The 25,275-nt window shown below is 61.6% G+C and overlaps 3 protein-coding genes across 4 annotated transcripts; 1 reads left to right on the top strand and 2 right to left on the bottom strand.

Annotated features, from left to right (window-relative positions):
* Positions 1-5,436: 5,436 nt before the first annotated feature.
* On the top strand, positions 5,437-9,522 carry SNPH (syntaphilin; the record flags this gene model as incomplete). The annotated part of the gene is made up of 4 exons (XM_080628046.1): positions 5,437-5,480; positions 6,126-6,326; positions 7,673-7,822; positions 8,397-9,522. 4 exons carry the CDS (start codon positions 5,437-5,439, stop codon positions 9,520-9,522), a joined length of 1,521 nt encoding a protein of 506 aa, XP_080484172.1.
* Positions 9,523-10,893: 1,371 nt separating this feature from the next.
* On the bottom strand, positions 10,894-13,100 carry SDCBP2 (syndecan binding protein 2). The gene is made up of 8 exons (XM_080627571.1): positions 12,985-13,100; positions 12,792-12,867; positions 12,483-12,589; positions 12,199-12,360; positions 11,664-11,839; positions 11,424-11,595; positions 11,250-11,341; positions 10,894-11,158 (listed from the first exon to the last, which is right to left on the bottom strand). The coding sequence occupies exons 1-8, from the start codon at positions 13,036-13,038 to the stop codon at positions 11,104-11,106; spliced, it is 894 nt and encodes a 297-aa protein (XP_080483697.1). The 5' UTR covers positions 13,039-13,100; the 3' UTR covers positions 10,894-11,103.
* A 2,740-nt stretch (positions 13,101-15,840) lies between these two features.
* Positions 15,841-25,054, bottom strand: FKBP1A (FKBP prolyl isomerase 1A). Of its 2 annotated transcripts, none has more exons than XM_080628159.1 (5): positions 24,981-25,054; positions 24,783-24,830; positions 18,107-18,219; positions 17,378-17,526; positions 15,841-16,773 (listed from the first exon to the last, which is right to left on the bottom strand). In XM_080628159.1, the coding sequence occupies exons 1-4, from the start codon at positions 25,015-25,017 to the stop codon at positions 17,398-17,400; spliced, it is 327 nt and encodes a 108-aa protein (XP_080484285.1). In that variant the 5' UTR covers positions 25,018-25,054; the 3' UTR covers positions 15,841-16,773; positions 17,378-17,397. The 2 variants fall into 2 exon arrangements, with proteins under 2 accessions (XP_080484285.1, XP_080484286.1); XM_080628160.1 differs by having other exon boundaries at positions 15,841-16,770.
* Positions 25,055-25,275: the final 221 nt, after the last annotated feature.

The following is a 25,275-nucleotide window of genomic DNA, read 5'->3' as shown; positions in this document are numbered from 1 at the left end:
AGACCTGCAGAGCACTCACCGGACCCTCCCTGCATGCTCCAGACCCCCATCACATGCGCCAGACCCTCCCTACATGTGCCAGACTCACATCACATGCCCCAGTCTATCTATCCCTGTAGGACCAGACCCTCCCTGCATGCACCAGACTTTCCCTGCATGCGCCAGACCTCCATCACATCCATCAGACTCTTCCTGCTTGCACCACATCCCCATCACATGCACCAGAGCCTCCCTGCATGTGCCAGACTCTCCCTGCATGCACCAGACCCACATCTGCTCATGCAGCATCCAGGCATCCCTCCCGGCACCGTGGGGCATTGCAGGAGCTGGAGCTGCTATGCTATTGAGGTTTCATGATTTAATGGCTTAATGCTCCATCTCAGAAGGCACTCGGGGAACGCATGAGCTGCCTGATGCGCCGGGAGCTCCTTTCTCTCCTCCCCGCAAGGTCAGTGCTGCTGCTCCCGGTTGTCGCACCCAAACCCGCCACTGCGCTCTCATGGTGCTTAGCACACACCGGGGTCCCCCATTGTGTGACCCCATGTGTGCAATGGAGATCTGGGGCTGCAGAGGTACCTGTAGGGGGTTCAGGAAGGGCAATGCCTGTGCCTGAGGTGGGAGGTTTGGTGGGGTGACAAAGTAGGCCCAGTGGTGCAGGGAGCCAGGGCTGAGCCACCGTCACCATTGTCATTCCCAGCCCAAGGTGGGTGCTGAGGAGGGAGGCTGCTTCTGCTGCACTGAGACCATGCAAGGGTGCGGAGGGGAGGAGTAACTGCTGTGCTGGAAGCTGGGTTTGTCTCCCAGGGTTTTGCCGTCATATCCTGAAGGAGTGGGCTCTTCCTTCTCCTTTACCAGCCTTCAGCTGAGCTCTGCAGCAGAGCACCGGCACACACTGTGTGGTGTGATCTCATGGGTACCCCAACCTGCTGAGCCTGGGGTGGGACCGCAGCATCCGCATCCTGGCCATCCTGCTCCTGCTCTCCTGGCAACTCTGCTGCAGTGCTTGCCATGGAGCTCTGTTCCCTTTGCCTGCAGAGGCCTCTCCACAAGGACCAACGTGTTCCCTCTGCTCCAGGTCCTTATTTTTAGCTACTGAGGGCCAGGAATCGCCACCTCCCGCCCTGCGCCATGGCCAGGTCAGCTGGAAAAGCGATGAGCTGTAGAACCCGATCTGTTGGAATGGGCTCTGCTTTCCTGCAAGCTCTGGGTGTCCACTCAGCACTCTGTAACAAACGAGGGGATAAAGGAGAGGCTCCTGCAGTCTGTTACGCGTTGCAACAACTCTGAGCAGCATTGATCTTTCTGGGGCTGTTGCATAAACGTCCTGTGTGGTTTGTCCCTGCCCTGAGCCCTCTGCCCTGGTGTGAACTGGAGCATTTCCCTCTGTCCAGGATGCAGGTGAAGCTCTGCTTTGGGATGAGCCCATCCCTGCTGGAGCAGGGAGCAGAGCAGCTCCTGGGGATTTCGCTGCTCCATTGGAAACTCCCGAGCAGGAGCACAGCGGCTCCTGTCTCCCAAAATACCCCCTGTGGCAGGAGGAGGAGCACAGACATCATCACTGTGCACCCGGCAGCCTTCGCCTCCTGCCTTGGATGGTGCCTGTGGTGCTGACCCCCTCCTTCACTGCACCCTGGCTGCTGGATCCTGCTCCTTCCCACCCCCCAGCTGCATCCCAGCCCCGTTCCAAACACACACTGACCCCGGCCCTGCTGTTCGGTCTGTCCCAAATCAGGTTGCTGCTGCTTGGCTGCCGTGTCGGGCGCTTTGCTTATTTTTAGTGTGGAGGAAAAGCAATCGGAAAGGCAGGAAGGGCTTTTTGTTCCCTGGGAAAGCGAAGCTGTGATTTCCCTCTCCCTGTTGCTCTCTGCTTTTAACCTTGTTCATGCCAGAAGGCTGGATATCTCCTGCCCAGTGGGGGGGGGATCTACAGGGAATGCACCCTTCTTCTCCTGAGGTTTCTCCACCATCGGTGAAGCTGCTTTCAGACGCTTGGGCTCGGTGCCACTGCTGCAAAGCGTTCCTAGCACAGGACGTGTCCGGGAATCTGCAGGGGAGGGAACCCCGCTAAAGGAGAGCAAGAAATCCAGGGAAGTGCGGTGGCTGCTGCTCTGGGCCAGGGCTGACGGAGGGTTCCACGTGCTCCTCTCTGTCCTGTGTGCTCCCCGCGGGCATGGGATGAGCGCTGAACCCTGCAGAGATTGAGCAAAACAAGATGCTTTGGAAGCTGCAGAGCCTGGAGTCGTGAAAGCCCCAGAGGAGCAAGCTGAGGACCCATCAGAGGCGATGGCGAGGGTCTCTCCAGGGGCCCCATGGCCCTGTGTCCCATGCAGGAAGCTTCTAGGAGGGGCAATGCCTGCTTATCCCTGTCTGACCACAGCAGGCACAGAGTGCTCGGAGTGGTTACAACCGATGCCCCAGCGCAGGATGCGGGGACCTCCTCTCCTTGGGGCAAGAGGCTCTGGTGCTCTGTTGTGCTCCGCTGTGCTCTGTCCCACCCCATTGTGGGTATCAGCTCTTCATGCTGTAGCTCCATCTGTTTCCTTATCAAGGTCCATTGCTTTTATTTAGCGTGAATCCCCCCAGCTCATCCTGCACAGAATGAGCCCCATTTTGTGCTGCTGTTTTCAAAGGGGCCTCTCTGTGAGCCGGGAGTTTCACTGCTCTTCCCCGTGAGGGTGCTGAGGCGCTGGCACAGGGTGCCCAGAGAAGCTGTGGCTGCCCCATCGCTGGCAGTGTTCAAGGCCAGGCTGGACACAGGGGCTTGGAGCAAGCTGCTCCAGTGGAAGGGGTCCCTGCCCATGGCAGGGGTTGGAGCTGGAGGAGCTTTAAGGTCCCTTTAACCCAAACCAGGCTGGGATTCTATTGGATGGATTTCAGATGTTAGTGACCTGCTCTTGGTTACTTCCCTGATTCCTGGCCCTCATGGCTGCTGTTGTCTTCCTTGCTGGAGAGCAGGCAGCGTGCTCAGGGATGCAGTTATTCCTCTTGGAATGCTTTTCATTTCCTTTCCATTTGTTTTTCCTGATCAATGAACAGCCACAGGAACAGACCCCCCTGCTCATCACCAGAGCTCTTCCTCCCTTGATAAGATAACCTTGGGTTTCCTCTTGCCCCCTTCGCTCTGCAGCTGCTTGTCCTGGTAGTTGCTGTAGTGGTCATTCTAAGGGCAGAGAAGTGATTTCCTCTGTTGTTAGGCGCAAGTTAACCATGTCCCATGTGGAAGGTGTGTTTTCAGTCTGCCCAACCTGCCTGTCCTCAGCAGCCCCAGGCTTTTGGGGAGGCCGAAACGGCCCTTTCATTCTCTAGGAATAAGGACGGTGATGATTTATTTATTACCAGTGGTTAAATTCAAGCTGCCCTGGGGCAGCCTGGGCAGAGCCGGTACGCGGGGAAGGGATGCACAGCTCAGCATCGTTGTGAGAGGGGGACCTGGGTAGGGTGCAGGATGGTGCTCACCCCTCCATGGGATCTTGGTGCCTGCTGGCAGCAGCACGGAGCTGCTCCGAGCTTCTCACCCTAAATCTGGTGCCATGCGAGGCACCGAGCGTGGGCTCGGGCGCGTTTGCAGCAGTGGGAGGAGGAGGAACTGAGCTCAGCAGGCGCGAGGCTGAATCCCGCTTCCCCACAGAGCCCTTCCCGGCTGCGGATGCTGCTGCAGGCGTCTGGGGTGCAGTGTGGGAGCCCCCGGCGTGGTACCAGCCCCTGTGCTGGATGCACGTGTGCTCTTTTGGTGCTGGTGTTGACCTGGTGTTAATGGAGCAGAGGAGGGATGAACCCCTTGGCATGGGGGTAACTGCTGTGACCAGGGAAGAGCAGGAGGCAGCGGCGATGATGGGTACCACGGGGCTTGCGGCTGCGAGAGGAGTTAACCTCCATGGCCATGAATGTCCTTAAAGCCCTCCTGGGAGCTGCTTGGGGCGCTCCCTGCAGCAGGAAAAGCAAGGCACAGGCTGGCCCCGCTGCGCTGCGCTGCAGCCCCGCATGGAGCTGCTGGAGGATGCTCCGGGGCCAGCTCAGCTCTGGATGCTGATTCACGCTGCTGTATTAGCAGAGCCTGCAGCCACCCAGCCGTGCACGCCACGGACCTGGCAGCAGTTCCTGACAGGGCAAAGCTGTCACCCCTGGGTCATCCCCCGGCAAATCCATCCCAGAGGGGAGCAACAGGACCCCCATATTCTTGTGCTGGCACCCCCCAGTGTGGGGCACTGGGTATGCCAGGTCTGGGCTCTCTGCTCTGCATCGCTGGGCTCTTCATGGTTTTGGGGTCAGGGAGTAGTGAATCCTGGGCAGAGGAGAGGCCTGGGCTGGCTGCTCTGGGCTTTGGGCATTAGGCAGGAGGTAGCTGGAGAAAACAGCCCTGGGGTGACAAATGCAAAAGGCTGCATTGGGGACAACTCTCTGTGCTCCTCTGCTCCTGTCCCTCTTCTTGTCCTCCTCCCTGTGCTCCCCTGGAGCAGGGCCCAGCAGCACTTGGTGTTTCCAGTTGTCCATCAGTTATGAGCTGGCTGGTCCCATTGCCCGCATTGCTCTGGGCTGGAGCTGCCAGAATGTGGGCTAAATACCAGCACTGTGAATGGGATGGGGATGGGAAGGGCTCAGTGGCATCCTGGCCATCATCCCTGACAGCCTGTGAGCACAGCAGTGCCATGGGATGCTCAGCAGGATGGATGTGCTGAGCAGATGCTTTCTGTAGCTCCCTTCTGCTGCAGCATTCACATCCCATCACATCCCAAGGTGCTGCCTCTTCAAGCAGCTCCAGCAGGTCGCGAGCCTCTGGATGTGGCCTATTTATTTACAGCAAACGGGCTCTGTGTTTCCCAAGGGATTATCTGCTGCTGCTGCCGCATCGCACCGGATCTGGGCTTCCTCACCCACTTTCACTGGAGCACGCCTGGTTCTGACTCACTTAAGAACAAGCAGGTCCCAGGCTGCTGCGGGGACCCTGCCTGGGCCAGGGCTGGGGGTCACAGCCCTTGTCCCATCTCTGCTCTGAGAGGTGTCAGCCCTGAGGCACCCTGCATTCCAGATCTCCCTTTGCCTGCAGGGAAGGGGACCTGGGCCAGGGGAAAGCTTATCCCGTGCCTGGACACTGGTGGGAAAGGGGCTCAGACCATGGGCAGGGACCTGTTACACTTCTGTTTTGCCTTACAAATTAAGAAAGTGCTCAGCCTGTGCCCACAGCATCCCCTGCAGGATAGGACCTCGGGCCTGCACCATCCCGGCATTACTGGACCACGGAAGTCAGGCACAGCCCCGATGTGCAGGGGATGCCTTCACATCTGTACAGGAGGCTTTGGGGACTAAGCTGGTGCCGTGGTGCAGGGGCTCACCTTTGCTTGGTCCCCGTCTCCCCAAGGCCATTCTTTGCCTTCACCTCCTCTCTCTGTTGCCTTTACCCCACAGCTCCTCGTGCCCAGGACCCGCGGTGCTGTGGCCATGTCCCTGCCGGGGAGCCGACGCTCGTCCACCGGATCCCGAAGGTGAATATGGCTCAGGCTCCAGGCGCAGGGAGGGGACGAGCCGATCCCCACCTCACCACCAGCAGCCACGCTGCAGCATGAGCCCAGCCTGGCTTTGGCACTTCCCTGCCCGTGCACGCAGCCCCCTGAGTGCTGCATCCCTCCCTGTGCATCCCTGCCACAGCCGGGCAATGGCAGGCGGTGGCCGAGGGCCCCGGCAGTGGTGCAGGCACTGGGTGAGGCTGGGTCAGCCCTTGGGCAGCCGCTCCTTGAGCTGCACTGAGCAAGAACAAGAGGGGTGAAAAAGCTTTTATTCCTCTCCAAGTGTCTCCATGACCTGGGCTGCTGCTGCTCGGGCACTGGGTGCCACCATCAGCGCTGGCAGGGAGCAAAGGCAGCTCTGCCCATGTGTGAGTGCTGCCCTGCAGCAGCAGTGGGGTGCCTCCAGCTCTGCCAGGCTCCCAGGGCACTCCTGAGGGGCTCCTGCTGTGCTAGGGATGCTGTGCAGCATCCAGGGGATCCCACATTGGGAGCAGGGAAGCGGGTGGGCATCCCCCCCCCTCCCCTCAGCCCTGCCTCGTGCCCGTCACCATGTCCGTGCCATTTTGATCCCTGCTGTTTGTTTTGTCCTCTTGTCTTGTGTGTTCTCGGTGTGGTGGTTGGCAGTCGCGGGGTTTATGGACGGAGTGGCTTTGCCTCCTTCTTTAAGTCTTCAGCGCCCTCAGCCACTCGGCCTGAGACACAGCCTCTTCTCCCTGCCTCCAGGCGCCCCTCGCCCCCCGGGAGGGACACCTACGGCACCTCCTCGCTGAGCAGCAGCAGCAATTCTGGCTCCTGCAAGGGCAGCGACAGCAGCCCCACCCCAAGGTAACCCCATCACCCGCGGCCCCCCGGCCGGGGCAGCAGCGCCCGTGGTACCGGGGCCGCTGGGACAGGAGCGCAGGGGCCGGTGGAGCGAGGCTGTGCCACGGCGGCTGTGGGAGCCGGAGCCGCTGCTGTGTCCCAATGACCCCTTCATCCCTCTCCAAACCCCTCTGCTGTCGTTGTGGTGTCTGCTCCCTCCCTGTCCCCCTGCCTGGCAGCTCAGCACCCGTCCCTTGCTCCTGCCGTGGCTGTGGCTTGCGCGCTGCACGCGTCCCTCCTGTGCTCTGAGGGCACCCTGGGTCCTTCAGGACCGAAGCCGTGGTGGGCAAGAGCTTCTTTTCCATCCCATTGCGCTGCCTGATCTGGTCAGAGCTCTCGGTGTGCTCCAGGCATGAACAGCCTGGCTCTGAGCTGTGGGATGGGGCCTGGCTTGTCCTTGGGCTCTGCTGCTCCTGCCTGTCCCCAAAAACCTCCCAGCTCTGAGATGGCATCAAATGTGGGAGGACATGAGGGGCCTGAGGGTGACCTGGTGATCAGAGCCCACGTGCGCTGCATCAGGGAGCAGTGGTCATCCTGCTGCCATGGGGTGCTGCAAGGCATGCACCTGCCTGGCTGCTCCTAACATGAGGCTTATGTCTGTGGACGAAGGCTGCCACCATGCATAGGGCTTGGGCTGTCCTGCTCTGTGCACAGTGTCCCCACCACCCCGCTGCCATGCACAGAGCATCCCCACCACACCACTGCCATGCACAGGGGCTTTGGGCCACTCTGCAGCAGTGCAGGAGCATCCTGTGCTCAGCTCTCTGCATCCCCCCAGCCCAGACATGCAGCCCTGTCCTGGGCCAGCCCCTGCTCCCAGTGCTCCCCTGGGCTTCAGGCCGCAGTCATCACCTCATCCACCCCGGCAGTGGCAAGAGGGGGGGTCCAGATGTGCCGCTGGCCCAGCCCGGGGCGGATGCTGGATGCTCTGACTTGCTGTCCGTGGGCAGGACAGCTGCCAGCTCCAGACCTGCTCCATCCCAGACCCATGACCCACTTTCCACCTCCATCCCTGACAAGGCAGATCCCATCCTGGGGTCTCCATCAGCATCTGCCATTACTGGAAAGCTCATTTTGGGCACAGAGACCTCGGTGCCCGCCTGCTCCTGGCTCTCCTCATACACTCACATGAATCCTGCAGTTCTGCAGCCATGGGCAGCACCAGTGTGGTAGGAGACACCCACCCTGCCCCTCCTGCCCGCAGGGCTCCTTTGGGATGCTCCCAGCAACCCAAGAGCAGGCATCTCCCTTGGGACCCCTGCGTGAGCCCATGCTGGCACCAGCAATGAGTGACCCATGTGTCCCCACAGGCGCTCGGCCAAGTACAACCTCTGCAGTGACAACCATGGGATAAAGCCGCCGACGCCGGAGCAGTACCTGACCCCGCTGCAGCAGAAGGAGGTGTGCATCCGGCACCTGAAAGCACGTCTGAAGGACACGCAGGAGCGGCTGCAGGACAGGTGAGGATGGGGGCAGCGGGCACTGATCCCCTGGCACAGGTCCTGGCATTGCCACCTCCACCAGCAGCTCCTGTATGGGACCGGGATGTTGATGCTTCTGGGAATTCCTGGTTCCCACCACTGCAGCTTGGCCTTGGGCTTGTGCCCAGGCACCGTGTTCACAGCCTCACCATGGCATTGCAGGCACGTGGGCATCCCCATCCAACTGGGACCTGGGGGCTGCAGAGCACTTAGGTTCCACCTGCAGTGGTTGCTCTGCCCCATGCCCCTGGTTAAGTCTCTGCTGTATCTGAATTTCATCATCAGAGGGTGGTTAATCCCCATCTGCTCCTCTCGGGCTTAGGCACGTCCTCACTGCTGTGCCAGCTGCCACGCACCCACCCGGGGCACCTACCAGAGCCCTGGGCTCTGCAGCATCGCTCCCAAGGGTCCCCGAGCCACTGGATCCATCCCTGGGTCCCAGTGATGAGTGCTACTGGGTTGATGGGTTCCAACTCGGTGCTGGCCTTGTGAGGCCAGGGCTGGCCCCGCAGCCCGCTCAGCACCATGGCCGTGCCCTCCCCATCTCCCACAGGGATGCTGAGATCGAGGACCTGAAGACGCAGCTCTCACGTATGCAGGAGGACTGGATCGAGGAGGAATGCCACCGCGTGGAGGCCCAGCTGGCGCTGAAGGAGGCCCGCAAGGAGATCAAGCAGCTGAAGCAGGTCATCGACACGGTGAAGAACAACCTGCTGGAGAAGGACAAAGGGCTCCAGAAGTATTTTGTGGACATCAACATCCAGAACAAGAAGCTGGAGACGCTGCTGCACAGCATGGAGGTGGCGCAGAACGGGGCGCTGAAGGAGGAGGGGGCTGGCGAGTCAGCCGGGGGGTCCCCAGCGCGGTCCCTCACCCGCAGCTCCACGTACACCAAGCTGAGCGACCAGGGGGCCGGGGACCGCAACGTGGGGGGCTCACAAACCATCTCGGTGGACGAGGGGGCCGACAGCGGCTTCATGGGCATGGAGGATGCCCCCGGACACACGGACTCGCTGGAGATGGGGGCTGAGCCCGGCCCACGCCTGCCCCCCAGCTCCACCTACGAGAAGCTGCTGCGGGGCAGCGCGGAGGCCGGGGTGCAGGCGAGCTGCATGCAGGAACGGGCCATCCAGACGGACTTCGTGCCCTGCCAGCCCGACCTGGACACCATCCTGGAGAAGGTGATGAAGTCCCAAGCCTGCAGCTTGGGCAGCCCCACCTCGGCCTGGGTGTCCGAGATGGAAGACACGATGCCCGTCCCCGAGCTCTCCAACCCCACCACGGACCTGCTGGTGGCCGAGCCCGACGCCGCGGTGATGGGTGCCGGCGGCGAGGGGGGGACCGTCCCCTGCACCAACCCGGCCGTGCGGCAGCCCCCCAGCGCCAGCGCCTCGGTGGCCATCGCCTGCGCGGCGGAGGAGGAGCCGCCGGAGGTGCCCGGCTGCGAGGGGCCCCCGTCCAAGAGCTACTGGAGCCGCCACTTCATCGTGGATCTGCTGGCGGTGGTGGTGCCGGCCGTGCCCACGGTGGCCTGGCTGTGCCGCTCGCAGCGCCGGCAGGGCCAGCCCATCTACAACATCAGCTCCCTGCTGCGCGGCTGCTGCACTGTCGCCCTCCACTCCATCCGCAGGATGGGCTGTCGCCCCGTCGCCAGCCCCGGCGGCAGCGCCCAGCCCTGATCCCCCCCCAACCAAGAGCCCCCCGACCGCCCCCAGGGACCCGACTGCTGATTGTAAAGCCCCAGCGTGTCCCTGCTCAGTGCAGGGATGCGGCCCTGCGGGTGGGAAGGGGATGGGGGGGGTCTGTGGGTGCATTGGGGTGCGCTGTTCCCCCCCCCCCGCATCCTTTGTCCTGGGTGAGGGAAAGATGGGGCTGGGAGAGAGGTGCCAAGAGGCGCTGCAGGATGTGAGCGCCAGCATCACCCTGCCCTATGGACCCTCTGCTGCTGGCTGGGGGAGGCTGCACCCACGGGTGGGCTCTCCCATCACTGCACTTGCTTTTCGGTTGTCCTTGCCCGGCCCCAGGGTGGGCGATGGCAGCAGGAGGGGTCTGGGGGGTGCGGTGGGACCCTCCGGGTGCATTTCCTGCTCCAGAGGCAGGTTGCACCATGACAGCAAAGTCTGGCTGTGGGCAGGAGGGTGGGGGGGACCTGCCCGGACACAGGGACCAGCGCTGGAGGTGGTGGAGCCCATGGGGCACCTTCACCAGGGCCTGCTGCCCTGCTCTGGTGTCCATCCTCCTCCCCTGGCCGGGATGGGGGCCCCCATTGCATCCCTGAACCAGGGGGAGCCCGGCTCCCTCCCTCCCCCTGCTTTGCACTAGATTCACTTTGGTTTGGGTACGAACTGAAGCCCAGGGATTGGGCTCTGGCCTCGATGGAGCTGGACCAGAGGCTCCAGTGGTTTTGGCACTGGCGATCCCTGTGCTGGAGCTGGGGCTGCAGGGAGGGATGCGGGTAGGGGCTGAGAGCCTTCTCCTGCTCCAGCCCCATCCCCACTTTGCTGATGTCCTCTGGACCAACAAAATGCCTTGTCTTTCCCTTTGGAGCAGCAGCGACAGCGACGATTGCTCAGCGGGGTCCGGCGGGAGTAAGACTTGGGCTCCCCCCATGAATGTCAGTGGGTTCTTCGTGACTTGAACTAACGGTGTTCCCCCCCCCCCCAACCCCCACTCCACTGCCCATGGAGCGGCGATGCCCCAACAGTGGCATTCCCATGGGACACGCGCCATGTCCTGTGTTCCCTGCGCTCCCCATGTCCCTATTGTGGCTCTGCCGCGGTGGGGATGCAGCTCCCAGTGCTGGGTGATGGATGTGGGAGCCAGGGCGGGCGCTGGGGCATCCGCCTCTTGTGCAATGTGTTTGTGGCTGTGTGTTCGCGTCTGTCCGACTGCCCAAAGCTTTGCCAAGAAATAAATGTACTGATTATATTTGAAAGACAAATCTATATTATATATTTTTTAAATACAGAACTGACAAAGCTGTACCCCCCCCCCCCTTCTTGTTGCTCACCCCCCGCCTCGTCCTGTACTCGCTCTCTGTTGGTGGATGTAATAAACGTCGCTGGGTCTGTGTCTGCTTTGGCTGGAGCCAGCCTTTGGCGTCTGCCCCAGAACATGGGGATGGCAGGATCCCTGCCGATGCGAGACAGGAGAGGGCAGCACCGGCTGGAGGTGCCACTGGCGGCTGTAGGGATGAGGGACTCCTTTGAGGATCTGTGGGGTACCTTCAGCAGCCCACGAAGCTTCCAGCAGCGATGTCCTCACAGGTCAGGGATGGAGTGGTCCATGCTCGACTTCACCACCCCTGGTGAGAGCCTGGGCGCAGGGAATGGGGACTTAGTAGGGAGAGGCACCCTTGGGGCACCCCAGTGGGGTTGGGGTGGGCACCATGGCCCCATGGCCTCACCGTTTCACCATGTGCTCGTAGATCACAGTGGGGATGATGGTCAGGGTGACCACGTTCCCGGCCCCTGCCAGCACCTCCATGAGCTGCTTGTCCTGTGGGAGAGATCGGTGGCTCCATGGGGTGCCCCCATCCCATGGGATGCTCCTCACGGCACCGTGGCTGTGCAGCCCCTACCTTCATGCCGATGACGTTCTGGCCATTCACCTCACAGATGTAGTGATGGGTCAGGAGCCCGTTGCGGGCAGCGGAGCTGTCCTTGGCCAGGGACACGATTTTCCCCTTCTTCACCACAACACCAACGTGGCCGGTGCTGTCCTTGTGCACGGTGACAGTGCGCTGGAATGGCCTGCGGGGAGAACCGGGATCAGCGCCGGGATCAGCATCGGGATCAGTGCTGCCGGCACCAGCACTCACCGGTCCCGCACCACCATCACGATCTTCTCGGGGTTCGCCTTCTTCAGCGCCCGCTGCGCCTTGTCACTGCTCCAGCCCGTGCAGCTCCTGCCATCGATCTGCAGGATCTGGTCCCCGAAGCGCAGCCCCACCAGCGCCGCCGGCGAGTTGGCCTTCACCAGCTGCACGAAGATGCCCTGGGGACAGGGGGGAGCGATGGCACCGCGCTGGTGGGTACTGTGCCATGGCCCACGCCGGGGTGGGCTGCACCATGCTGGCACAGGGTGCCCAGAGAAGCTGTGGCTGCCCCATCCCTGGCAGTGCTCAAGGCCAGGTTGGACACAGGGGCTTGGAGCAAGCTGCTCCAGTGGAAGGTGTCCCTGCCCGTGGCTGGGGTTGGGGCTGGATGAGCTTTAAGGTCCCTTCAACCCAAACCCCTCTGGGATGCTGTGATTCTACGCTGTGCCATTTACCACCACACATTGCCATGCCTTGGTGCACCGGGTCATGTCCCATACATCATGCCAGGGTGCCCCATCCCATGCATAGCCCTCACCTGGTCGACGTTCTTGAGCTGCAGCCCCGTCTTGCCCCGCTCGTCCTTGCAGAGGTGAATCTCCCGCACGCCCGGTTTGATCTCCGCGCGCCGCAGCCCTGCGCTGCTCCCGCTCAGGGGGGCCACCACCTGCCCCGGGGGGGGGCCGGGGGGGGTCACGGCCTGCGATGGAGCCGGGGGTCAGGGTGGGAGCGGCCCTCGGGGGATGCCGCATCCCAGCCCGGGCAGGATGAGCTGCAGGGGGACCGCGCTCGGCAGCGATGCTGCGGCACGGGGACACCTACGGAGCTGCTGCCTTCCGGGAGCAGGTTCTTCTGGATCTCCTCGCTGCAGAGGGCGAGCCCCATGTAGCTCTCCAGCTCGTCCAGGTTCGGGTACAGCACGGGCGGTGCTGCGGGGACACGGGGTGGCCTCAGGGAGGGGGGTTCCCAACCCATGGCCATTGCCTCCCTGCCTGGGAGCCCCCCAGACTCCATCCTCTGCCCATGCAGTGAGATGTGAGGGGTCTCAGCTGAGCCCTCCATAGTAAGCACTGATCCCCCCTCCCCTCAAACAGCCCCCGGGCAGGGAGAGCCGGTCCCAACCCGCGTTACCGGTGTCTGAACTGAGCTTTGGCTTCTCCGGCACCACGGTCGTGGGGGGGGTCCTCACCCCGGCTGCTGCCTGCGCCTGCAGGGAGATGGGGCTTGCTTGAGGCGCTGCCCACCCACCCTGGGGACCCTCCGAGAGGGGTGGCACCCATTGCATCCAGCTCACCCCCCCTAACGCTGCTGCGCCAGCACTGACCTGCAGGAGCTGGTGGCCCTTCATGTCCTCGAGGGAGGGGTAAAGCGTCGCCATCGCTGCTTTGGCCGTGCCTGGGAATGGGGATGCAGGGATCAGGGATGGGTGCCTCTGTCCCGCCCGGCTCAGTGTGCCTGGTCCCGTGCGCCGGACACGGGCTGTCACCCCCAGCCTCTGCAGTGACTCAGAGCCGGGTCACCGGGGCCACGGGCTCCACCACTTCCTGGTGGCTGGGACACGGGCACTGGCACCATGGGCTCTGCTTGGCTGCCAGCGGGTCCTGCTCCCCACATCCCCCTGTCCAATGAGGCCATTCCAGCATCACCAAACACAGGAGTGGGATATCCCATGGAAACAGCCTCCTGAACCCCCCACCAGTCCCCTCTGCCCCTCACACCGTGCCCCTCACACCGTGCCCATGGCAAGGCTGTGCCACGGCATCGTGTGCCCCAGAACACATCACCGGAACTCAGGGTGTGGGGGCTAAATCCAGACCCAGCTCTGAGCCCCACAGGAACCGAGCTGGTTCTGGGGCACACCCAGCACAGGCCCCACAGCAGTGTCCCCCAAAACCAAGCCTGGCAGCCCCGGACTCACCTGCAGCAGCTCCCGGCTCCCTCTGCCACCCTTTGCCCGGCCCCGGGCACTTATAGCTGTGCCCAGCCCAGGGAGGGGCCTGGCCGCTCAGCTGACTGTCACCCCAGCTAGGGCACAGGTGAGGAAGAGGAAGGTGAAGGCAAAGCTGCACAGGGATGGGGATGGGAACAGAGATGTGGACAAGGATGGGGACAGGGATGGGGATGGTTTTCAGTGAGTTTGGGCATCCTGCGGGGGCAGGGATGGGGCTGTGGAACCCCATTCACACTGCATCACCCATCCTGCCCATGCCAACACACTGCCCCATCAGAGCTTGGTGCCTCAGACCAGGGAACAAGGGTGCTGCTGGGGGGGGGTGAAGTGGGGTCCCAAGGGTGATACCAGGGGTTGAAAGTGGGGTCCCCACCATGAGCATCCCCGAGCAGGGGCTGGCTCCTCACTGCTGGGCACATGGTGCTGATGCAGTGACGTGACACCGTGTCCCGCACCCTTCCATCCGTCACATGCTGGGTGTGATGGCCCTGTGGGAGTCCTGATGGAGCAACCGAGCGAGTGTGGAGTTCACGGGATGCACACGGGCATCCCGCTGCCATGGGGCATCACTGTGTCACCCTGGGGTCCAGCCCTCCACATCTCACTGCCATGGGACATCACCCATGGTATCCAGCCCTCGGCATCCCTCTGCCAGCACCACGGATGCCACCGAGCACCCTGTCCTCAGGAGCTGGGTCCCACGGGCACCCAGCCGGGCCCGGCGCCAATGGCACCAGCCCAGGACGTGCCAGCAAGGGGCCAGTCCCACCACGGAGCAGCAGCCGGGCACATCCCGGCTCCTCCGCTGCTGTGTGCCAGCCCTGGAGGAAGTGCTCCATTTACTGCTGTTATATTTAGCCCAGGACAGGAGCAGCCCCAGCGCCAGGACCAGCCCAGAGCAGGGAGAGGTCCTGCAGCAGCCGGAGCAGGGGGGTTCCTGTCCCAAACCCCTCATCCCCATTGAAACGGAGCTGGAAGGACCCCAAGGGCACTGGGCTCACCCCCAGCCCTGGCTGATTCCCAGCCGGAGCCATGGCACTGCCTGGCACCAGTTCATAGTCACAGGAAACGCTTTGCCAGAAGAGAAACCCAACCTGGCTGCGAGCTTCCACCCAGAAATGGCTGCAGTGAAGGGCAGGGCATGGGGCTGGTGCCCCCCCAGCTCCCTGTGCTGCTTAATTGAGCATCAACGAAGGGCAGTGCCCACGGCTGCATGGCCGCTATCCCTTGTGATGCCGTTTGAGCACTGCTGTTCCCAAGTCCCATCCAGGTTTTCCACCATTAAACACAAACTTTGCTCCCAACAAACCCGCTCGGGAGTCGCCATTATTGATCGTGGCCAACGGAGCAAAGGCCGTTTTGGGAGGGGTTGGGAGCTGGCACCCAGCAGCACCCCCATTGTGAGACACAGAACCACCACCAGCAGACGTGGAGCAGCAAACACCAGACACGGGGCACAGGAGCCCCACCAAGGGGGAGACCATGGAGAAAGGCACCAAAATAACCCCTGAAAGGCTTCTCTGGCCTGCAGATCCCAGCTGCCGGGGGTTCCGTGTCACCCACTGCCATGTCCAGCCTCCAGAAAGCACCAAAGCAAATGCACAGGGATGGATCCATGTGCTGCTGCGGAGCTGGAGGGACCCTGGAGAATCATCATCCACACTCCATGCTCTGGCACAGGCTGAGTCACAGCTGCGAGGGCAAGAGGCTGCGTGGATAGGTTATGGCGAGGCAATTGATGATTCAGATTCCAAGAGGCCACCATCACCTCCCCACTGAGCCCAGTGAGCCCTGGGCACCACTTGGTGCTCCCAGGGCCAAGCACCAGAGCCTCACGCCGAAGCAAACCAGCACAGCCAGAAGCAGAGCCCTTCCTGCTGCCATGGCACTGGGTGAGCCCAGCACGGCACCACACGAGCCCACCATGGAGCCCTGGTACATGTACTGCACCCCATAAACCTGGCATGGAACCCTGGTATGGCACCCACAGCACCCCAAGAGCCCAGCACAGCACCCACAGCATCCTGTGATGCCAGCATGGCAACCACAGCACCCCACGAACATGGCATGAACCCTAGTGCAGCATTCACAGCACCCATGAGCCCAGCACAGCACCCACAGCATCTCATCAGCCTGGCACAGAACGACACCCACAGCACCCCCTGATCCCAGCTCCCACTGTGCTGAGCGACAGACAAAGGCGAGGGAAGAACCTCCAGGACACGGTGCTGAGAAAAGCCAGCATAAAGCGTTTTTATTGCAAGAATAAAAGTGGGTACCTTTATGCGGTGGAGGAGGGAGCGGGAACGTCTCTGAGCACATCACTAGGCAGGGGCAGGCAGGGAGCAGCGGGAAGCTTTGCATCGGATGGGAGCAGGCAAGCAGCGATGACCAGCATCAGGTGGAGAACGGTCCCAGTGTGCTCAGAGCGGGCACGACCGGGGCTGGTGCTTCCTCCCCAGGGGGGACAGAAGGTTCTGACTCCCCACCACCTCCCCTGCAGGCAGCACCTTCCCTTTGCTGTTCTCCTTTAAGCTCAATGTAAGCTCTGAACATTCAGGGTGTGGAGGAGCAAGGATGGAAACCCGATCTGAAAGCGGGCTGAGGGGCAGGAGGAAGGTTCACCGTGGGATGGCCGAGTGAGCAGAGCAACCCCACGGTGTCCCCTCCTGTCCCTCGCTGCCCTGGTTCCAGGCAGGGACCTAACACACAATCCCAGCACTACTTTGCTCTCCGCATCCATTCAGCCTCGACAGCCTCCCTCTGCTATGGCTTTTGCAGCAGCAGCAGCAATTTCTGGTTTGAAACCACCATGAGATCTGCACCAAAATGAGTTATCTACCAGGTTTCTGGTTGTTCAAATGACTCCTAGCTAAGGGCAGCCCATCTGCGTGCTACTGGTAAAACGTAGGCTATACCTGGAACAAAAAGATGAAGAATTTGACCCAAAAAAGAGTTGAGGTTTACGGCGTATAGTTTAAAAAGACATAAAAACACGATACAAGGAGGAAGAGTCAGACGCAAAGCTTAGTGACCAAAGGCATTCAATCAAGGTGGAAGGTTATACAACGAGTGTAGTGGGCTATCAGGAAAAGCTCCGTACAAAGTCATGTGCACTTGTCTTGAAGCTGAGATTCTGGATTCCTCCATGTGCCAAACCTGCTGCGAGAGAGGAGGGCAGCTCAGGAGCAGGCTCCGGGGATGGAGCTGCCATCCCAAACTGCACCGAGAGATCGGAGGAGAAGGCAAGGAAACAGGGCCCCATCCTGCCCACACCAGACCACAGACCCCATCCTGCCCACACCACCGGACCACAGACCCCACAGCACAGCCCCATCCTGCCCACACTGCAGGACCCACAGACCCCACAGCACAGCCCCATCCTGCCCACACTGCAGGACCCACAGACCCCATCCTGCCTGCACCACAGGACCCACACAGCAGCAGCAAGAGAAGCACAAGGGAGTGGAGCCCAGAAGTGCAGCAACACAACCCAAGGAACCAAGGCCTGGTCAACCAGCACTGCAACACCTCCATGCCATTAACCTGCTCTGCCAGGCTGGAACTGCTCGTGCCACCATAGTGACCCTCAGCTCAGGAACCTCCTGAGTGCAACTTGTACCCACAGCCAGAAACCTGCCCCTCTGCTTCTCATCCCCCCACTGCCCCCAGCTCCATCCCACCTCCCCACACTAGTGCAAGACAGAAGATGGGGGTCCTGAGTGACCCCCAGGCCACACCACCCCTGCAGAGCACCCCTCCTTACCCGAGGACAGGGTGCTGGGGTCATTCCAATTTCATGAGCTCCACGTCAAAAATTAGAGTGGCGTTGGGTGGGATGATCCCTGGGTGCCCGGTCGAGCCGTATGCGTAATCTGGGGAGATGGTCATCTTTGCCCGCTGGCCAACGCTCATCTGGGGCAGGGGAAGAAACAGGGATGTCAGTGATGGGTTGGATGGGGCTTGGAGCAAGCTGCTCCAGTGGAAGGTGTCCCTGCCCGTGGCAGGGGTTGGAGCTGGAGGAGCTTTAAGGTCCCTTCCAGCCCAACCTATCCATGACTTTATGTCTTTCACACAGCGACGGCACAGCCGGGATATCCCCTACAGCCCCCAGCCCCCCGTGCATGTCCCCAGCAGCACGGAGCTGGCTGCAGCCACGCGGGAGCTGAATCCATGCCCAGAACCCTCCCTCCGTGTGGGCTCCGCATGCCAGGCTCCATCTCCCGCCGCGCCACTCGCAATTGCCTCAGTGGGGAAATGTCAGCGCTGAGTCACCGCCGCGCCGTAGGTGTTGCCGGGCCCGGCCCGGCTCGGCTCCTGCCACGTGCCAGGTGGCAACGCAGAAGGGGACATTCACAGCCCTGGCACCGAGGGGGCGGCGGGCGGCAGGCGCAGGGGGATAAAGGGAGGAATGAATGGGAGAAGAGAGGAGCCGCACGCAGCGGTCCCTGCCCACGCCGCGGGCACAGCTCACACACAGGGATGCAGGGGGCACCTGAGCGACGCCTTCCTCCCAGCCGCGGATCACCTCCTGCTTGCCCATCACGAACTTGAACGGCTTGTTCCTGTCGCGGGAGGAATCGAACTTCTTCCCATCCTCCAGCATACCTGGGAGCGAGAAGGAGGGAGATGATGGTGACACAGGGACACAGACACAGGCTGTGACCTGGCAGCTTCAGCAGGCGACAGTCACCAAGAGAGCTCACATGGGCCTGAGTCAAAGACCTTCCGTAGCTCAGACTCCTTTTCCTTTGGGAAACACCTCCATGGGACAGCCTGGAGGGGAAACCCCACCAGCACCCATAGGGCATCATGTGGGGCAGGGCAGGATTGCTCCCGGCTGCTCCTCTGGGCTGGGATCAAGCACAGATCACAGTATCACAGTATGTTAGAGATTGGAAGGGACCTCAAGAGATCATCTAGTCCAATCCCCCTGCCAGAGCAGGAACACCTAGATAAGGTCACACAGGAATGTGTCCAGGCGGGTTTTGAATGTCTCCAGAGAAGGAGACTCCACAACCTCCCTGGGCAGCCTGTTCCAGTGTTCTGTCACCCTCACTGAGAAGAAGTTTCTTCTCAAGTTTAAGTGGAACCTCTTGTGTTCCAGTTTATACCCATTACCCCTTGTCTTATCATAGTTTGCCATTGAGAAGAGCCTGGCTCCATCCTCATGACACTCCCCCTTTATATATTTATATACACTAATAAGGTCCCCCCGCAGTCTCCTCTTCTCCAAACTATAGAGACCCAGCTCCCTCAGCCTTTCCTCATAAGGGAGATGCTCCACTCCCTTAATCATCTTTGTCGCCCTGCGCTGGACGTTCTCCAGCAGGTCCCTGTCCTTCTTGAACTGAGGGGCCCAGAACTGGACACAATATTCCAGATGCGGTCTCACCAGGGCCGAGTAGAGGGGAAGGAGGACCTCTCTCGACCTACTGACCACCCCCCTTCTAATACACCCTAGGATGCCATTGGCCTTCCTGGCCACAAGGGCACAGTGTTGGTTCATGGTCATCCTGCTGTCCACTAGGACCCCCAGGTCCCTCTCCCCTACACTACTCTCTAACAGGTCGTTCCCCAACCTATACTGGAACCTGGGGTTGTTCCTGCCCAGATGCAGGACTCTACACTTTCCCTTGTTATATTTCATCAAGTTTCTCCCTGCTCAACTCTCCAGCCTGTCCAGGTCCCGCTGGATGGCAGCACAGCCTTCTGGCGTGTCAGCCACTCCTCCCAGCTTAGTGTCATCAGCAAACTTGCTGACAGTACACTCAATTCCCTCATCTAAATCATTGATGAATATATTAAATAATACTGGTCCCAATACTGACCCTTGAGGCACTCCACTAGATACAGGCCTCCAACTGGACTCCGCCCCATAGACTACAACTCTCTGGCTTCTGTCCTTCAGCCAGTTTGCAGTCCATCTCACTACCTGATCATCCAGGCCACACTTCCTCAATTTAGCTATGAGGATGCTGTGGGAGACTGTGTCAAATGCTTTGCTGAAGTCAAGGTAGACCACATCCACCGCTCTGCCATCATCCATCCACAATGTTATTTCCTCTTAAAAGGCTAGGAGGTTGGTCAAGCATGACTTCCCCTTGGTAAAGCCATGTTGACTGCCCCTCATAACCCTCTTATCCTTGACATGCCTTAAGATGGCATCAAGGATAAGGTGTTCCATCACTTTCCCAGGGATGGAGGTGAGGCTGACCGGTCTATAGTTACCCTGGTCCTCCTTCTTGCCCTTTTTGAAGACTGGAGTGACATTTGCTTTCCTCCAGTCCTCAGGCACCTCTCCCGTTTCCCAAGACTTGGTAAAGATGATGGAGAGTGGTCTAGCAATGACTTCCGCCAGTTCCCTCAGCACCCGCGGGTGCATCCCATCTGGACCCATGGATTTATGGATGTCCAGATTGCTCAACTGGTCCCTAACCCATTCCTCATGGACTAAGGCAAACCGCTCCAGTGACCTGACTTCATCTGAGGTCTCAGGAGTACAGGGTTCTTCAGGACTGCCTCCGGCAGAGTAGACTGACACAAAGAAGGCATTCAATAACTCTGCCATCTCTGTATCTTCTGTCACCAGGGCACCCATCCCATTCACCAGTGGGCCAACCTTGCCTCTGGTATTAGTTTTATCAGCTATGTATTTGAAAAAGCTCTTTCTGTTGTCCTTGACCCCTCTGGCCAGATTTAATTCTAAGGAGGCCTTAGCCATCCTAGCTGCCTTCCTACATCCTCTAGCAGCAGCCTTATATTCCTCCCGAGTGGCCAGCCCCTCCTTCCATGACCTATAAACTCTGCTCTTCCATGAGAGGAGAAGATGGAAGTAGGGTGAAAATACCTTCCTCCCCTTGCAGCACCACTGTGAGCCATTTAGCAGGCAGCAGGATCAGGCCCGGCACTTCCAATCCCTCCAGCAAACACAGCCCCCGCTCCTCAGCCAGGCTTCCGTCTTCAGGCACCCAAAACACGAGCCAGGGCTCTGGTGCTCCATCCCAGCTGGCACCAGCCTCCAGCCCTTCCCGTGCCCAGCTGTGTCCTGCTGATCCTCAGCCAAACCATTCCCAAACCCAGGAATGACAACAGGGAGAGGCAGCAGCAAGCACTGCCTGGGACATCCCCCAGCACACGCTGCGTGGTGAGGGCTGAGCAGGGCTGATATCCCCAGGGCTAAATATAACTCCCCAGCACGAGCAAAGGAGGAATTTCCTCCCCTCCCTTGCTCCCTGCCTGACCTTCTTGGGGAATCTTGGAGCCGGAGCTGCCTTATAGGAGCAGAAACTCCACTGGCCAGCGGAACTGCTGCTCCTGTAAGGCAGCTACAGCTCCGCACTAATGCAGGCAGTGCCCTGTGCAGCAAGGGCAATATTAAGCTCTCCTCCAAATGCTTCTCACTTCTTCACTTCCCAAAACAGCCCTCAAACCTGTTTTCCCAGCTGGAAACCGTTCTATAGTCTTGAACAACCAACCTCACCCAGCAGCACGTGGGGCACAGCGATTTCCCTTCATCATGGACAAGAGAAAATGCATCTGTGCAGAAGATGGGACGGGGCATCTCAGCCCCTGCTCGCACCACGATGGCACAAAACCACGGGGATGGGAGACACTGATGGGAAGAAGGGAATGGGACAAACACATCACCTTTGCAAGGGTAACAAGCACCAAAGCTGGGCTGCAGGAAGATGCAGCTCTCCTTTCTCCCAGAATTAAGCTTTTCGTGTCACAGAAAGCAAAACCTCCCCCATCCGGGGCTTCGAGCTGGACTTGGGAAAGTGGATGCGGAGTTTCCTCATTTCCTCCTGCCAGGATAAACCTCTTGTGGCTGAACCTGCCCCCAGCTCCGCCTGGCACCGCTCCCCACTGCCGTCCCCTGGCTCTGCTCCCGCCCGGCGGGGCCGCTGGCAGCGGGACACGGGACAGGCCCCGCTGCTGGCACCGGCAGCGCCGCTCGGCCGCAGCCCCGGCTGACCCCAAGCTCAGCTCCGAGCCCTGGGGCACTGCAATGAGCCAGGGACAGCTCCTGCGGGCACCCTTCCCCTGAGCACCCACAGAGCTAAACCCCAGTGCATGCAGCACAGCCCCACTGCTTGTCTCAGCAAACAGGGGTGCTTGTGGGGCAAATCCACCCTTGGGGAGCATTCTGGAGCCGGCAGCTCCCTGGCTGCAGAAAAGGGGGATTAATGGGCTGAGCTGGCTGCAGCACAGGGATATTGATCACTCACTGTTCCCAGCCCAGGATGGCAAAGGTCACACAGAGGAGCTTGTCCCTGCTGCCCAGCACGGGGCTGCTATACGCCCCCATCGCACCAGTGAGGAAAACAAAGAGGCTGTGATGAGACAGCATCCTCAGCTCAGGTGCCTCCTCTGCCCGTGAGCCTCCTGGGAGATTTCTCCAGCCCTGGACAAGTATGAGCAACCATTTCCTCATCCCTGCCATCCCCGAGCAAGGAGATAACAAGATCTTAACACTATTACAAAGCAAAGCATCCTCTGGCAAAGCAGCAGGAGCAGCAGAAAGCCCCTGGCACATCGCAGATCCCGGCAGGGCCCTTTGCTTGGCACCACCAGCCCCAGGAGAAGGGCAAAGCCCATGGCAATGGCTTACAGGGACCCACAAGCCCCAGCTCCCACCACTGGACCCCCTTGGAGACCTCAGCTGGACTGTACCCCCCCGAGGAGGAGCACAGAGCCCTGCAGATGGGGGCTCTGCAGAGCAGCCCCAGCTCAGACGTGCCGGCAGCGGGGCCCTGCCAGGTCTCTGCCACACTTGGCAGGCAGCAGCCGGGAGATGCTGGCTGCAACGCCCCAGCCTCCCCCAGCAGCGCTGTGGGGCACCGCAGGAGCCCAGCATCCACTGCCCCGGCAGCCAGACCCACAGCAGGGGTCAGGGCTGCTGCTCCCCAGCCTGCATCCCACTGCCCATCAATCTGCTCCCAACACAGCCCCAAACTCATCGGGGAACTTTATCCTGATTTAGCTTCTTTAACAGCCCTCTGTAGCTGATTTCACATCAAAAGCCATTGCAGCAACCTCGAGAGGGGACTTGGGACCGAAGGAATGGATTTGATCCCACTTCCACAATCCCAGCGCGAGCAACCCGCTCAGAGGATGCTCTGCTCCCAGGCGCTGCCTTCCTGCATCAGGACTATCTGTGTGTCCAGCCCTCACCTCTGGGATGAAATGGCTGCTCCCGGCGGGGCCGGATGGCTGATCAAACCAACTCCCTACGCTCTTCATCCCTGGTCACCATTTTTTAACCCCAAACCCTCGTTTTTAAGGGCATCACTGCACATCCATAACCCATCACAGGGGGAGCTGACTGGCTGTGCACCCATCTCAGCACACCATGGGCTGGATCTCCCCAGAGCCTGCAGATTTCTACATGGGAGTAAAGGGCAGCCGGGGATGGAGCTGACATCAGGCCCTGGAAGGAGCCTCGGTGAACAGCACCTGATGCTGCTCTGGGATCAATGAGCACCGCAATGGGGCTGGAGAACCAGAGGCAGTTCTGACATTCCCTGAGATCCAAGCCCCGCTCTGGCCTCTCACAGGGCTGCAGGAGCCGCAGCGTTCAGCAACACAAACGGCATCAGGGCCTGAAGGGGTTTGATTTCTGCTGCTTGCCGAGCTTGGGGGGGGCCCAAGCTGCCTGCAGAGGGAACTGGGAGGGGGTGAAAGGACAAAAGGAGACAATAACAGCAAACAACCGGAGGAAAGGAAACCAGGAGCTGTTCCCACGCACGGGAGCTCAGTGCTGCTGCTGGGGGGGGGGGCCCGTGCGGAACGAGCCACGGCGCTGGGCTCTGCCTGAAGCACCGGGACGTGGGCACCCACCGTGAGCAGCTCTGCTGGGGCCGAGCACGACGGGAGGGGAGCGATGGCGCTGGGAGCAGCAGGGCTGGCAGGCGGCAGCGCTGGCCCACCGGGAGCCACTTGACTGCCTGCCAGGCTCTCTTTGTTCTTGCACCGGCGGAGGAAACGGGGCGGCCGGGGCAGACCCAGCTGCTTCCTCTGCTTCCTGACAGCGGGACGGGAAGGCCAGGGCAGGCAGGGGAGCGGGCGATGGGCTGGGTGCCCACCGAGCACCCCCGGGGGCCTGGGTCCTGCTCTGCAGAGATGGGTGCCCTCAGACCCCGCTGGGGGTGAGCGGAGGGTGGGAAGGGGAATGGGTTATTGCCAGAAACAGCCACAAATGCATCAATTCGTTCCTACCCAGAGCACAGCAGCCACCCCCATCCACCAGAGCTGTTCAAAGGGTGGCCGAGGAGGAGAGAAGACCCCTGGGGTGACCCCCAAAGCGCTTTTGGGGGTCCCAAGGTTGGTTTCTTTCCCCTCAAGCTCGCTGAAGGCTGATGGAGGACACTGTGTGAAGCATGCCCCTCCCTGGCTCACAGGGCTATACCCAGACACCAAACACTGCCCCATGCTACCCACACCACGGCTCCCCATGGGATGGGAATCCCACACACCCCAAACTCAGCCCGGGGTGCGCTGTGGGTCTGCACCTGCCCCACGGGCACCTGGCTGTCACCCCACAAGGGAGAAGGGGCATCGAGGATGGCACTGGGGAGGGGGCTGCACCCCTATAGGGGCCTCTGGAAACGGGGACCCCATTCCAGACCCCGAGGCTCCCGGGGGTTCCACAGCGTGGGGGCCCTTGGCTCCACCGCCCCATGGCCCGTAGTGCCCTGGGACCCGCTGGGCACCGGCCCTGCCCGCCCGGGGGTCCCCATTTCCACCCCCCCCCATCCCGCTTCCCGGTGCACCCCCAAAACCAGGGCTGGACACGGGTGGGAAGCGGCGGCGCCCACGGGGACCTCCGGAGCCTCCGCACGGCCACAGGGCACAGCCAGGCCCCCCCCTTCCCGCCCGGGCACACCCAGATCCCCGATCCCCCTCCTGCTCCCCCGGTAAAGCCCCGCGGAGCGGGCCGGGACCCTCCCGGTTCCCCTGGGGAGCGCCGCGGTCCAACCGCGCCTCCCGCATGGGCCGGGCCCGGGGTCCCCGCAGCTGCCGGGGCTGAGGAGCGGGGCGCAGACCGCGCACCCCCACCGCGTCCCACGGGCACCGGATAGGGCCGAGGCAACCGGACCCTCCCCGCCCGTTCGCCGGTGCGGTCGGGGCCGCCCCGCCCTGCGGGCCCCTTGGCGGGCGGCACTCACCCGTGTAGTGCACCACGCAGGTCTGGCCGCGCTTGGGGAACGTCCGCCCTGCGGGGAGACACGCACCGTCAGCGCACCGGGACCGGGACCCGCACCGGGACCGGGACCCGCACCGGGACCGGACCGGCGGGGAAGGGGGAAAGGAGAGGGGGAAACGGGGTGGATGAGGAGGGAGGATGGGCGCGGGTCGCGGCTCACCGTCGCCGGGGGCGATGGTCTCCACATGCACGCCCATGCCGGTGCCGGTGCCGCTCCCGCACCCGCAGCGCCCGCAGCCCGAGGGAGGAGGGGCCACGTGTGCGCAGCCTCGGCCGCGCGCCGCCATAGAGCCCGCCCCCGCCCGCCGCCATCTTCCCGCTCCCCCCCCTCCCCATCCCTCAGCCTCCTTCCTGCCCGGCCCCGGCCGCCATCTTGGCACCGCGCGGTTGCCGGGGCAACGCGGCCCTGCCGTGAGGGAGCCCTGGGCCCGGGGACCACCGGCGTTACCGGTTAA

The sequence above is a fragment of the Psittacula echo genome (genome assembly GCF_963264785.1).
Source record: "Psittacula echo genome assembly, chromosome: 12".
In the NCBI taxonomy this organism is placed as follows: domain Eukaryota; kingdom Metazoa; phylum Chordata; class Aves; order Psittaciformes; family Psittacidae; genus Psittacula; species Psittacula echo.
Note: the sequence above shows the minus strand (reverse complement) of the source record. Positions and strands in the feature narration are given on the sequence as shown.